This window comes from Ischnura elegans, chromosome 10 (assembly GCF_921293095.1).
Source record: "Ischnura elegans chromosome 10, ioIscEleg1.1, whole genome shotgun sequence".
Lineage (NCBI taxonomy): Eukaryota > Metazoa > Arthropoda > Insecta > Odonata > Coenagrionidae > Ischnura > Ischnura elegans.
In genome coordinates this window covers 70,936,328-70,951,801 of record NC_060255.1, presented here as the reverse complement: position 1 = coordinate 70,951,801, position 15,474 = coordinate 70,936,328, and the positions used below count along the sequence as shown (strand labels likewise).

At 38.0% G+C, this 15,474-nt stretch overlaps 1 protein-coding gene across 2 annotated transcripts; it reads left to right on the top strand.

Moving 5' to 3' along the window:
* The first annotated feature begins 228 nt into the window (after positions 1–228).
* Positions 229–15,335, top strand: LOC124167297 (fructose-1,6-bisphosphatase 1). 2 transcript variants are annotated; one of them, XM_046545240.1, is made up of 8 exons: positions 229–570; positions 812–956; positions 1,219–1,248; positions 10,141–10,247; positions 10,843–10,987; positions 11,658–11,795; positions 13,126–13,242; positions 14,833–15,335. In XM_046545240.1, the coding sequence occupies exons 1-8, from the start codon at positions 395–397 to the stop codon at positions 15,016–15,018; spliced, it is 1,044 nt and encodes a 347-aa protein (XP_046401196.1). In that variant the 5' UTR covers positions 229–394; the 3' UTR covers positions 15,019–15,335. The 2 variants fall into 2 exon arrangements, with proteins under 2 accessions (XP_046401196.1, XP_046401197.1); XM_046545241.1 differs by lacking the exon at positions 1,219–1,248 and having other exon boundaries at positions 231–570.
* Positions 15,336–15,474: the final 139 nt, after the last annotated feature.

Genomic DNA, 15,474 nt, shown 5'->3' with positions numbered 1-15,474 from the left:
CTAATGCATAATCGGGAATAGTCACCTTGTTCCGGAACGTCATCAACAAAAAATAATTTTAAAAAGGTGAAATTCAGACGAAAAGTGGGCAAATAAAGCTTTCTCGGCTTTGAATATTGATAGTTGAAGTACTGACCACCTTGGCGTTTATAGCGCAAAGAATGCAAAGGATATTGAGTTTCCCCCACTACAATAATTTTCCATGTGGCCAAGTTTTGACCGGGAACGACCTTGACGCCGCTTCAACAAGTCTCTCTGTCCCCCCTTCTTCTTAGTTCCTGTCTTCCCACGAAGACGTAACTCGTGTACTCCTCTAATAACTTTAGTACGTCCGGGCGGATTGTTGCTTTGACTGTAATTGTTGGCTGCAAGTGTTCGTGTAAACAAAGCCATCATGACATCAACTAACCAGGGAATTGATACGAATTGTATGACTCTGACGAGATTTGTTCTCGCTGAGCAAAGAAAAGTACCTACGGCCACCGGCGATTTAAGCCAGCTACTCAATAGCATTCAGTCTGCTGTTAAGGCAGTAAGTTCCGCCGTAAGGAAAGCTGGGATCGCTAAGCTGTAAGTATAATTGCTTTTTGAGTACTTTCAAGTTCGTAATTTCAAGTACTTAAATGTTTTGGTCATATGTAGTTTAACCTTCCATTGAAAAGGGTCGAATGAAGGGCACCGATAGTTGACCTTGCGTTAGCTTTGCAGTTTGATTTTAACTATCAAGCATTTTCCTCCATCAACGAAGTATTTTTATCATCATTGGTTTTGAGTGATGTGTATTTGTAATCACAATGAATTATTCTTTCAGGTTTGGAATTGCCGGATCTACCAATGTTCAAGGAGAAGAGGTTAAAAAGCTTGATGTATTGGCAAATGACCTCTTCATCAACATGCTTAGGTCTTCATTCACCACCTGTTTGCTAGTTAGTGAAGAAAACGAAACTGTCATAGAGGTAAGTTAGGGTTATGGACAAACATTGCCGTCAGTCCCATTTCATCCAATCAATATTTTACTCTTTCAACATAAGCTATATCACCTCCTACTAAATGTTTATTGTTTCATTAATGCTGTTTTTACCTCTATTAACTAGCAAGTCACATGTCACTTTACAAGTCCTTACTTTACCAGTAATTTTAATATATGAGTTGACATGATTTTTTTTACAATTTTTTACATAGTAATTATTCTTCGACGAATTCCTTTTTTCACCCAAGTCTACCGCTCCGTGGAAAGGTTTACCAGAGGTAATTGGTTTCCGTTTCTTTGCCGACGCATTTTCTTTTTGCAGTGCATGACTTTTTTTGTTAGTGTAGCTGAAACCGAGCTCTTACGTGTTATTTTTAATAGCAGGACATCCTAGAGACATTTGGGGGCAGGTATGTGCCCAGTGGGACTCTTTCCCCTTCCAATACCCCAACAGGCGGTCTTTTGCCTTTGCCCCTCCCCCTTCTTCCTCGGAAGAAATACCTGTGCTCAGCAGGGGTGCCCAACTCTGACCCCCTCTGTTAAGGGACCAAAATACCTCACTTTTGTAAGGTGGACAAAGTGATGTGAATGAATAGCTTTTTCCTAGGCTCCTAACGTCAGTGAGTCCCGGAGTGCCAAAAAAAATTACCCAAGTTTCTTGAAGTAGGGGAAAGAGCTCCGAAGAAAACTTTCCCTGAGGTACCCTAACGTCCTAGGAAGACCCTGCTTCGCTGAGAAGATAGTTTGCTTCTTTGCTTTATAGTGTGAGATGTATACAGCAATCGCTTGCTATATTCTGTTTAACAGTTGTGAGGATGTGATAAGTGTGTCTCAATTTTCTTCTTTAATTTGCGCAACCGCAGGACGCATGTTTTTTTTTTGGAAAGTCTCTATTGGCTGTTAACTATGATTTATGCAGCTTATTTGTATATCTGCAAACTACGTTACCGATATTATTACCCCATTCTGCCCAAATAAATAATCGATGTATCCGAAGTAGTGCCGAATTCAGGATAGGGACAGGGGGGCTAGGTGGGAGGCCTGAGTGGGGTGGACTACTCCCAGTGGTAGTGGGGGTTCGAACAAAATAACCTATTTATGTAGAGTAAATTGGATATCCATGGGGCATTTTGTCTCTCCTAGCCGCTCTCTGAATCCGCCACTGATCCTAAGTGAAGTAGCTTTCCGTCCTTCGCTAGGTATTGCGCGCACGTAGATTGGGTTTGTTTACAAGGGCCAAAGCTAGGGGGGGGGGGGGGGGAAGCCATGGTTTTTCAAGAAATAGGTAAGATTTAAGCATGGAAAAGGTGAATGAAACTAAATTTTTAAGGAAACTGTAACAGCTCTTTATTAGTTTTTTAAAATTATTTGCTTGAAAAAATATTATTTTCCTTAAAGACATTTGCGATTTTTGCTTGTAGGGGGAGGCAGCTGCCCCCTCCTGCCCCTCGCTGGGTACGCCCATGTTTGTTTATCGTATTTATCTGCTTGGTATTCGCTGGCGTCGCAATTAGCCATCTATTACAGCAGCCATGGCGACAGCAGATCGTTAGAAGATAATGAACAGAGCTGTCTAATCGTGTGGATCGTGGAATTTAAAGCTGATAGCGCAGCGTGTTTCTTCGGACGGTTCATTGCAATCGCGTCGTTACTCGCTTTACCTTAAAAATTTCCGATAAAAAAGAACATGTTGTGACGTAAATCAGTACGCTAGGTCGTGGCTCATAAACAGTATCTCCTAAGATTTCGGGGATTTTTGAACCTTTGACCCCCCCCCTTTCTGCTCGCTGTGGACTTACTGTGTCGCAATGTCGTAGAATTCGCCTGAAGGTCATCCTCATCGCAACGGCCTTGCCACTGTATAATGCGTCGGTATAGCCTGACTGTTCAGCATTCAGTCAGGAACTTTACATAGGAGAAATACGGTACCTTCGTCAGAAAGTTTTCCGTGATCTAATACCATATGGTGTTTGACTGCGATGAAAATACTTTAAGTTGCAGGTAGTTCATCAATAGATTAAAGAATCAAGAGAATCTTTTGGGATATGCATTGCTGCAGGCCCGGAAATAGGGCGGGGCAGAGGGGGAACGTACCCCGGACGGCAAAATTTGATGTGTTTTTTTAAAAAGCTATTTAATTTTTCTATTGGTATCATTTAACAATAATTATTAAACAATAATATTAGTAAAATGTATTGATTGCAAAAATACGGTGTGTAATTTCATATACTGCATTTCAAAAAATAGCTTGCGGGTGAATTATATTTCAGTGGTGGGGGAGGGAGGGAGCGAGGGGGGGATAAGGGGAGGGGGGGCGGCAAACTGATCGTTGCTCCTCCTGACTAAACTCCTATATAGTTCCTGCCCGGCGTTATTGAGGTTTTGAAGTATAGATTTTAATTTTTTTCTCTGTATTTTTGTCTCTAACACATTCACTGGTTGGTAGCGAGCATATGCTGGAAACGTCCTGGGAGATTGAGCGTTACACCTCCCAGTTAACCTACTTCCCTCCTTAAATCCTCTGCTGGAACTGCAAGGTCTTCCCCCGGAGTCCTTTCGCGAAAATGAAATAGATATGGTCAATTTGTAGCTTTTAAAGGCTTTCCAAAGCAGTGCCGTAACTGAGGGGGGATGAGGGGGATGGATCCCTTCCGAAGCCTCAGAGAAATAAAAAAAATATTTTTAAATATTGTCCAGTTTTGACATTTAACCCCCAGGCCCTCCCATCTGCCCCAAAACGCATTCCCAGTTACGCCACTATACCAAAGTGTTCACTGCTGCTTAATAGTTACTAAAACTCATTTTTACCCTGAAAGAGCTTGTGTCAGTCACTTGGTTACAGAATTTTCGGACATTGGCTTCGTCAGCATCAACACTTCGGTGGGGACAAATGGGGCTATATTAAATTTTTTTATACAATTTTGGGCGGAACAAAACTGACTTTTCAAATATTTGGCGGGACGCGTCCCCCATGTCTCCTATGGCGGCGACGCCCGTGTTTTCGGAGTACGGGTTTGGAAAAGTTTGCTGTGGGATTGTCACCCCATTCCACACCAGCTATACTACCGCAGCCGCTAGGTAGGGCTGCGCCCGGCCTGGTAGAATTTTCTCTCGACCTGGACAACTTGAATTGCAAGCATTTTGCAATTGTATTCTTTATACCTCCAATTAGCGTATACTTGCTGCCCGACCTGACATCATGTCTGCCCTCCGTGGCCAACATTCCTGGCTACGGCCCTGAGTAGCACCTGCAGTCATAACGTAATTGCTGCATTTATTAATTCTATTCTTGGAGTTTATCGCCGTTGCTCCCTTTCACCGGCCTAGAAACGGTAAGGAACGGTAATTTGGCACTCGCAGCTCAGTGCTTTTTGAGATAATAGCTGGAAAGAATAGCCCAATTTTCTTGGCCGATAGTTCGGTGCATTCGCGCTCACTAAAAGCCTCTGAAGCGCTGATTTTACGTTCCCGTGAGCGATTGTGCGAGCCCGACTGCTGCGCCCGATGCTCATTTTAAGGTCCGTGCATGAAACCGGAGGATTGATTATAAACAGTGGAGCTGTGTCATTCATGAATGAATCGTTCCCTTCGAACGATTCATTGGGATGAGCTGAATGGGACAAATCAAGATTTTCTGGCGAAATCTTTCAAAATGAACGAAAGCGTTCATCTCGTTCATAATGAACGATGAATCCATGAATTTGATGATTATCTTAAAAGTAAATGATATCAATTAAATTGCTCCAATGCAGCTTTGCGCCACGCAAAACTACATCACTGGTTGGTGAAGTATTAACTCGTTTGTATGTGCGTTGTTTTGTTGTTCTCATAAGAGTTCGTCAGAGTGCATTGAAGTCGATACAAATAATCAAATTTTCAATCCTGAGACTCGTACGCAGTCCCTAAGACTCGTGCATTTCTATAGGCCGTTTACACGGGGTACGGAATTGCGCAGGTTAGAACTGCATTAATTTCTGAAATGGCGTGGATTTGCGCAAATGCATGAACGAAATTAGAACAGGGGCTATTTTGCCGTCTCGCATCCACGCATTCTCGCATGTGTTCTAGCAATTCACCGCTTTACTCGACGCAATTTTGATTGCGCCTTCGCACGTACGTCAGATTGCGCAATTCCGTGTACCGTGTAAAACGGCCTTTATAGGAGGTAGTTTTGGTGCATTTTGAGGATTCGACTCACGTGATTTGATTCACGACGATGATTCGATACTTCTAATGTTCATAATGAACGTAATCATAAGGCCGTTTTACACGGTACACGGAATTGCGCAATGGTGTACCGTGTAAAACGGCCTTATGATTACGTTCATTATGAACATTAGAAGTATCGAATCATCGTCGTGAATCAAATCACGTGAGTCGAATCCTCAAAATGCACCAAAACTACCTCCTATAAAGGCCGTTTTACACGGGGAACGGAATTGCGCAGGTTAGAACTGCATTAATTTCTAAAATGGCGTGGAATTGCGCGGATGCACGAAGGAAATTAGAACGGGCTATTTTGCCATCTCACGTCCACGCATTCTCGCATGTGTTCTAGCAATTCACCGCTTTATATGACGAAATTTTGACTGCGCCTTCGTACACACGTTAGATTGTGCAAGCACGTGCCCCATTTAAAGCGGCTTTAAGAAATAGCGCTCGGTTGATGCCTACGAAGTTATTTGTTGCGTAGGCCCGAGAGCAACGACAACAACTTCAATGTTATCGCTTGGAATTACAAAATACTGTGGAGTTTTATATTTATATAAAGAAATTTTATTGAAATCCTTGTACCTTTCCCTATTTTAATGCTAAATTGATTACAAATAAACGTTGAAATCATAGTTAAAAGCATATCAAAATATAAATAATGTTCGAAAAATTCCGTGGAGAAAAGAAATATATTGCATTCACCGGAATTTGAACGCGCAGCTTCCCAATTCGCCACCTGCAGATGAACTATCTAGGCCTCGTAAATTCTATCGGTATCTGGAGCGAATGCGATACATTCGGATTTGAATTCCTGTCCAGGAAAATGATTTTGCTCTTGTGGAATTTTCGAACTTAACGTGTATGTGCGGGGTGACTTCTGGAAGTACACCGCTGGCAAGTCCGTGGTAATCCCCTTGAATCGTGTAAATAGGTACTACCTATAGTCTGCATTGGCGCAGCGAGGGGGGGGGGGTTGGGGGATAAACACCCACTTAAAAATTTCTCTGACAGTTGTCAGAGAAATTTTTAAGTTTAATCCGTTTCAATTAATTAGATTGATATCACTAACAGAATAGTGTAAGGATAAATAAAATATCCCTCAGAAAGCCGTAAAAACACACCATTTTGAACCATTTATCTTAAAATTCCGCAATTTATTTAGCACCAAATGGTCTGAGGAGGAGGAGCGGAGGGTCACGTTTTCTATAAATTTTCCTCTTCAATTGTTCTCAGGCTGAAAATCGCTTTGGATTACGTTACTTACCGTAAACATCGTTTCAACTTCGTCTTATTTCAACCAATCACTGTAAATATATTCATCAATAGTTGAGAAAACACTTTTGATTTTAAATTTTCGTGCGTGAATGTCAAAGGGGGAAAGAGATTTAGTAAATACCCCAGGAATTAATGAACGGGGAATGGGCGTAAGAAATATCTGGAAATGTTAGCGTAGCTACTATCCCTTATTCGTCTCCATACTCAAGCCGTGTTTATTTTCTTTGTAACTTCAATTTTTTGCCGCGCTGCTGGTTTAGATGGCTTATAGAAAAAAATGTATATTTCTCAAGACTGTGGTGGTTCAAGGAAAATTTAGTTTTTGTTCGAAGGAGTAGGGTCGTTTTTTCAGCTACGACGTCGTATTACTTGCGCAAACCCTCCTTATATTTGCTTTATACAATCTTTTTGCTACTTATTTATAGGAGCGGAGTAAAATTTTTTGAATTCGTATCGATATTACAAGTACGATTGTATTTCTAAATCAATTCTCGTCATCTGTCGGAAATTTTGGCCCTAGATTTTTTTTTAATTCGGCAAAAACCTACAAAATTGTCGTTAGTTCTTTTCCGTCAGGCGTGCGTATATTTGAGTAAAATAAATGAGGTATGGTGGATTATAACATTCAACAATAGCCATCAATCCTAATATTGGTATGACGCAAGCATACTCGCAATTATACCTTAATTTGTAAGTTTTTATCCAGTTTTTTATTATAGCGCTATCGCTTATGGTGGATTCCAATGACCTCTTTTTACTTTATCGCGGTGTAGAGTAGGCAACCCACAACACACGTTCACATTCTTTCTCGATTTCTGCTTTGAATAACCCGATGAAAGCGTTTAAACCAGTCGATTACGGAGAATTAATGACAATTATTATGATGACGTAGAGGTGAGGAAGTTGGTCGCGTTGAAATAGTGAAGATGTTAATTATTAAGACGGCTCTCCAATGGAAGATGTCAAGTTTCACGAGCTCAGCAATGTGGAAGGGTAAATGGAGAATATCTAATAGACACTTATCGAAGTGGAAATTTTGTCGCTAGGAGGTATTTCATACCAGGAGAGCACCATGGCGTGTGGTTAATTGCCATTCTCCCTTCCCAAAAAGCGATATAAAACTGCCCCACATGAAAATAAGCAAGCCGGCAGTAGTATCATTTTACTTCCGTATTTTCAATTCATCAAAAAATTCTACCATGGCTTATGCAGCATGTACAAGTGAAAACGCTCTCAACGAGTTATTAACGAGTTACAAGCAAAAAATTAGAATGTGAAAAGAGAGGGAGAAAAAAGTTCTGTTTCGCGGGTTGCCTAATCCTAAATTGCCTAAAGTGGGTGTAAAACCTGCATATTGTTATAATGGTACTAATATGCATCATATTTTGCCCAAAAATTTGGCCGTCCCACGTACACAATATCATTGTAACTTCAATCATCGCATGATTTTAAATCATAATAGTGCTCGACTTATAATTTCAGGATGATATTCAGAATATATTTTAATTTAGACATTTAGTGGATTCTTGCCCTAAGAATCATGGGAGATTTAGATTTTGCATTGGGGGTATAGGATTCTTTTGGGGAGGACGCAGGATGTAAGTTTTGAAGATATTCCAGGTGGTGAGGAAGGAGCATTTTGACATTTAGCATATGTATTCCTGCTTTTAAAAAATCCTTTCTTTGAAATTATCATTTTCCAAAAATGTAAATCTTCCTTCCAATAATTTTGGTCGACCTAACTGACAATCAGAGTGTCATAGCATAATGTATTTATTGCTTTCTTGTCTTATATCTGTTGGGAAAGATTCATTAGTTCGCATAGCAGTTAGAGCTTTTTTGAGTAGTCCCTATCCATTTTCTCCTGTTTTTCTTTTCATTTATTTTTCTTCCTTCAGTGTACATTTCTGTTTTAATTACAGTTATCTCTTCTGTCTATGTGGTTTGAATGGCCTTTATGGAAGGCATTATTTTAGTGGCCTTTGTAATAGCATACTTTTGTGCTGTGTTTAATGAGATGTATGCATGCCTGTGTGTTCCTAAAATAATTTGCCAGTTCAACCTGAATTGGTTTTTTAACAGCATACCGTTTGTTCTGAGTGTACCATTTATCATTATCAATCCTTTAGCTCAGATAGTGGTTTACATAAGTGAGAAAATCCAAAATAACTTAAAGTCGACCAGTGGGTGAGCTGGTTCCTTGACTTAATACTAGTCTGTGTACCCTACGTATTCAAAAACATTTTCTTTCAATTCCTTAGATCCATGACTCTATGACATTACCACCTCCTGTCCTCCTTGAAGGCATGTGAAGTTTTCAGATGGTAAATTTAGATCATTGCTTTAACGTAGCAACCAGTGGTGTCATGGCAAAGTTAGCAGTGCTGGAACGCACCTTCCTTAACTTTTTTTTGCATGTGAAGTATTACTTTGTGTGTTTTTAATAGTTACTTGTGCATATTTAAAAATGTATATGCCTTTGTTTTATCAATATTTTAATTGTGGATTTGATAATTTTGATAATTGATTGATAGAATTGTTATTTGACGGTTATGTCTTTTCTTAGCCAGTGCCAGGACGGCATTCTGGCACCATGACAACACTGAAAGCAACTATAGGTTTCTCAGCTTTTTTTTGTTAAGACGGTATTATAATGTGGCAGCATAGAAGATTTAACATTGCTGTATGGTTAGCAATGTAATATTTAGGCAAGGTTAAAATTTCGTCCTTGTGGTTGGGTTAAATTTCAACAATCAGGTAAACTTGACATTTCTATGCTATAATAGGGTGGATACTAAATTGATAATTGGACATTAATATCAGCTCATTTTCCAGTTGAGGTTGGGCGACCCCACCCTCAGGCAACGAGGAAAATTTATGAAAAATGACATGCCTGAAAATACATTATACATTACTTTGGTACTTATAATTTAACTTAAAGTAGATGCAGTTATTATGTGTCAAAACTAGACAATAGTCTTAAGAATTTTTTTTATTTCTCTGAGGCTTTGGGGATCTATCCCCCTATCCCCCCAATAGTTGCCCCACTGCTGATGTCACTCTAGTTTACTAAGTGATTTGCGATCTAATAATCTTGTAAAAATATGATGTGGGTTGCCTCTGCTCAAGGAAATAAACTGAATCTCACTATTTCTGTAAATTTGTCAGCAAAAGTACCTATGTATCTCCGTATGTAATAATGTGGGAAAGTCATCAAGATTTTACAGAATTTTCCATATTTCCATCAATTTTTTCTTATTACATAATCAGGTATATTTTTATAAACAGCATTAGCTATTGTAATAAAGTTATTTATTTTCTGTATAGGTATTTATGAAGCCTTCCTCCCTGCAATGTGAAATTATCATTACACGTTAATTTTCCTCAGAGTGTACCTCTTGTTTTAATTCGTAGCATAATGGGGACCAGCAGGATATTACATAAGAATATTAATGCACTCAGTAGCTCATATTATTCGATATGACTTAACAACTTAGTAAAAATGGCATATGCATATGGCTTTTTAGTTTCTGTGTGCTTCTTGTAGAATTTGCTTTTTGATCAACTTATTGATACATAAATAATTAGATTCTGTATATAAATACATATAAGAGTTTTTGCATGCTTTTTTTTGTAGCATAATGTATTTAGTTTTTTTAAATATTTAAAATGTGTTTTTTCAGGTGGAAGCAGAGAAGCAAGGAAAATATGTTGTGTGTTTTGATCCCCTTGATGGTTCCTCTAATATTGATTGCCTCGTTTCCATTGGATCAATTTTCAGCATTTACAAGTATGTATTCTTGAATTTTACTCTCCCTTGATGATGATTTTTGAGTCTTCCCCTATATCAATTCATTAAATAAATTTACTATCGGTTCAAAATTCATTCAGAGAGGCTAAAAAGGATGAGAAATAATTTTCCTTGACCAGGATTTGAACACAAATCCCCCAAAGTCATGCCTCACACCACTTCTGCTGCTGATATATCTTCTTTTTTTCCCTGCTCATCTTTGTTTTATGGAATTTTATGATTAGCAACATATGCCGTCTTGTCCTCTAAAGCCTCATGCATATTGAGCAGCTATTTTTGATATGTGTGATTCATGAAAGTGATTGTCAATTATACTTGTTGGTAATTCATGGCTCAAGGGTCCTGAGGGCCTCGTCAGGGCTCATTCCATCCAGTTGTGTATGGGATGAGGGTCGTGTCTTAATCCTTGAACGTTTCATTGTATCATCATTTGGTTTGGTGCAATGGCATAAAACCATTTTTTGTGGAAAATTTGTATGTTTTCACTAATAGAAACTTGTGACATAATATTTTTTGTAAAACATGTACCCATTTGACTAACACTTTCGTGTATATGTATAAATTAATTTTTTAGGAAGACTCATAATGACACTCCAACTGTGAAGGATGCTCTCAGGCCTGGAAATGAGCTTGTCGCAGCTGGCTATGGTCTTTATGGAAGTGCAACCATGATGGTGCTCTCAACTGGGCAGGGAGTCAATGGCTTCACTCTTGATCCAGTATGTGGTGGTTCTACCAATTCCTGGATTCCTATCTGTTTTTGAAATCTGCTGTAAAGCCAATCCTAAAATCAATATCTGTATACCATACCATGTTTCATTTTGAATGGGTATGTTCCATTTTTATTATTGATGGACAATTCTAAGAATGGTTTGGCACAGCTTTCCACTCAATTTTCCTATCACTTAATCTTTAAACATGTTCTATTTTCATGAATTTAATGAAGGGGTTTTGTTTTTAACTAATAAATGTAGTAAAAGATCTGATTTAATGATCAGATTTTTCTGAATGAGAATGTAACTCTTTCCAGCAATAGAAATCTCCCTTTTTAAATTTTTGAATGAAAACAAGTCAAATAAAAATGTAAAACTGTCTCAGGGTAGTTAATGTGAGGGGGATGTGGATCCACACAGATATTTTCATCAAAGTCTGAGGCCTTTAGGGAATAGCACTTGTTTAATTGAGTGGGAATCACCCATATTTATTGAGAGCCTCCGTAAGATTAAATTGGGTGTGATGGTATTACTGACTTTTTTGGTTTATGATGCATTTTTCTCATTTACTTCATCTTATTTTTTATAAAAAATTTAGCTAGTAGTTCATGAGCTGATTGACACATGGAAAAGCTTCTCTGCCAGCCAATAATATCACTCAATATTTCCTTTCTAGGCTATTGGAGAATTTTTGCTAACTGATCCCAATATGAGGATTCCTTCCAGAGGAAAAATATACAGCATCAATGAAGGCTATGCGAGCCTCTGGGAAGATGGAGTGAAGGCTTACGTTGATAGCAAGAAGTATCCAAAGGTAAGTTTATGGTAAAGGAAGAATTACTTGATGAAACCCTCTGTTAATCTTTCGATTGTTCTTCTGGTACTTACAAATTACTTACTAATGTTTTTTCCATTGTATAGTAATTTATGATTACAACTTAAGTCGTTTTTTGGGTGTGCTCCACATACTACCTCTGTATATTTCCCAGTGTTTCCTTGCCAGACAATTTAACAAATTAGTGTGCGAGCTACACCCTAAAAGCAACAATTAGAGATATGTTAGGAGATGTAGTTGCAACGCAATCCTTATCTTTATACAGTTATATTATCATTCATTTACAATCCTTATTATTACACAATTTACTTTGGATTCTGGCTTGCTTTATAAAATTCCTTATGACCATTTTTGTATAGTATTTCACCTGATGTTTTTTGTACATTAAAAACTTCTTCAGACTTGGCCCTATTCATTTTTCCATATCCTATGTGAAGTACTTAAAATTATTATTGTCCTTAATTTTTTCCAATGTATAGTAATGAATGATTACCAATCTAATTATTTTATGGGTGCGCCCCACATAAAAATTCTGTATACTGCCCAGTGGTTCCTGGCCAGACAATACGCCAAATTAGCATGCGAGTTGCACCCCAAAAGCAAAAATTAGAGATATAGAGATTTTCTGTGATAAATCATGTGCATTTTTTGACAAAATAGTACAGTGGAACCTCGTTAAAGCGAGTACGGGCTATAGCGACACCCCCGCTATTACGAGAGATAGCCGATGCACCGTCAATTGACCCTATAATAAGCGTATTAAAAAATTCGTTTTTACGAGACCCTTTCGGTGTTGGCTCTCGCCATAGCGAGGGTTTCACCGCCGGAAGACTTTCATCAAGACTCCTTAACCTCTGTAATTGCTAGCGATCTGTTAGAAATGAAGTTAATGGAGTGCTCAGTCTCAAATTTATGTGGTAAACTGTCGTTCGATAAATATAATGATTGACGAAACAATGCTTTGCACGATTTTTATTCAGTGCGGCGCTTATAAATTGTTTGAATTGTTAGTCGTTATTTGAGTAAGGAAATTTAGTGATGCAAAAAAACATCGCCTTTCATCTGGATTTATGCTTACGTTTATCGGATAGATGTTTATCTGTCGCCGCACCACTCCTGTTCCTGTATATCTGTTCGCAACAGGTATATTGGCTATTATTTGCTCCACCTCCGGTAAAGCGACAATTCGCTATAGCGAGTGTTTATTAGTGTACCGTGGGGTGTCGTTATATCGAGGTTGCACTGTATGTCTTTTTTGGTGAAGCATTACCAATGAGACTAAGAGGATCTGTTTTAATTACCTTTCCAGACTGGAAAACCTTATGGTGCTCGATATGTTGGTTCCATGGTGGCAGATGTTCACAGAACTTTGAAATATGGAGGAGTTTTTATGTACCCAGCAACCAAAGATGCCCCTAAGGGAAAGGTAAGTTATTGAGTTTGTGATCTAACCTTCTGGAATTGAAGCCAATTTTTTACAAATGTAAAATTTAATTTTAAAACAGGTTTTCTTGCAGAGTTGTTTCTGTGTGCTTCACACCTTGTACATCATCATTAGCTTTCATATTTCAGATTTGTTTTCATACTTTGCCAATATGATTACCATTCCTGCCTCAAAATTTTGAAATTTCAAGTTTTTTGAAAAAATGTATGGGTGCCCAATGGGGAGATATCTCAATCCTCTTTTTTTTACCATAACATTAATATCTTATGGATGCAGATTTGATATTAGGTGCATCATTTTTTATAGCTGTTGGATGATCAGTCACATACTGATCAACCTTCAAATTTAAACCATTTCTCTAATCCTTCAAACAATGGGAAAATTTATAAGTCAGACTTTGATTGAGATTCACTTTCGAGGGGCTTATGGAATTGTATTATGTAGTTGTTAAGAAAAAGTTAAACTCTTCAGTCCGTATGACCATAACCATTGGTGTAATCAGTCTGAAACTTAAAGAAACTACTCATGATGTAGTATTGAGTACTACTCACCCTCCTCAACCTCTTGAGGATGTGTACAGGTGGGGGTGTCTGGATGAGAATATTTTCTTGGACCCTAAAAAACTTTGGATACCCTGAAAAAGACTCAGAAAAATATTAGGGGTCAATGTTCATTGTGAGGAGTTTCTTTGTTATGATTTTTGAGGCCATCCGATCAATATAGTAATAGGTTTTAATAAATTTGCATCACCACAGACTTATAAATATATATGTACTAACCAAAAGCCTGGAGATTGAAAATCAGTTGGCTTTCACCAATAAACTCTCCGAGGGGGTCCACCTACTTATTTTTGACTTATTTTCATGACTACAGCTAGATAGCTCTTGTGGCGTAATAAGTAATATGTATTACCACTCTGATTCAATCACTGTTTTATATCCTCGGAAAGGAGAGGGTATTGCATCTTAGGCCTTGGGCAAGTCTGGTCACATTGCAGCTGTGAGTTGGGGGGAGGAAGAACGTGGCCTTGTCGGCACGAACCTTGAGGTATCAGGGCAGCTACTATGTGGAGGTGAAAGGGTAATTTATGGCCGTAATTGGCATAATCAACAAACAAATGACCTTGTGCCGAACTTATCTGCCCACTACTCTAGACTTCTCAAGAAGTAATCTGAATGTTAACCTATACCTCTATGATTTAAATGCCCAATATTCCTTTCAAAGATAATTTACTTAAATTTTACGTACCTGTACTGGCACACCAGGAACTGAGTGGAGCTTTTTTCCTGTGCCCATAGAGGGATGCTAGGTATTCAGAGGTTATCGTAAATGCAATAAAACTTGTGTATTTATTTAATTTATCAATATTGATGTATAAAAATTAGTGTGTTAATGTAGTAGCCTCTAAATGCCTAGTATCACCCTATAATTGGTGTATATCATTTTATGTTTAAAAGATTTGATATCGATGAAACTTAAATTGCCAGTTCATTTCCACCCAAAGCCAGAATTTATTTGATGACATTGCCCTTACAAGCAAAATTGTATTGTTATTTCTTGTCTGTTTTTCAGCTTCGTCTCTTATATGAATGTAATCCAATGGCATATATCATTACTCAAGCTGGTGGTATGGCAACGAATGGAAAAATCAACACTCTTGATGTAATGCCAGAATCCATACATCAAAGGGCCCCCATTTTTCTTGGATCTAAAGATGATGTTCAAGAAGTTATGGATATGATCAAGCAGCATAGTTAAACATCAGCAATGTTATAAATTCCATGGTTCTCATTCAGGCATTTATAGACGTGAAGATAATTGGGATGCACGTGATTGTATTGATGTTTTATATTTGGGTTTTTTGCTGATATATTTTTATTTGATATGTTTATGTATGTTAATGATCATGCCCATTTTATAGATCTGTACCACTTACAGGCTTATTTTTTGAAAGACTGATTTGTTGGAAATGTCTCGTGAAAAGTGAAACTAAAGAAAGTCAAGAGTTGTGCCATCTATGTTGATTGTGAAGAATAGTCATTTATATACAATAAATCAGTTATTTTTTCAGATAATTTTGTTTTTGTTTATGACTTTTCTGTATATTATTTTGGACTGACAAATTTTTCAGTGGATTAATGTACACTTAGAAGTTGTATAATGACTACTTAGTTGTAGATTTTTGATGTGCTGTAGGAATTCAGAGGAAGAAAT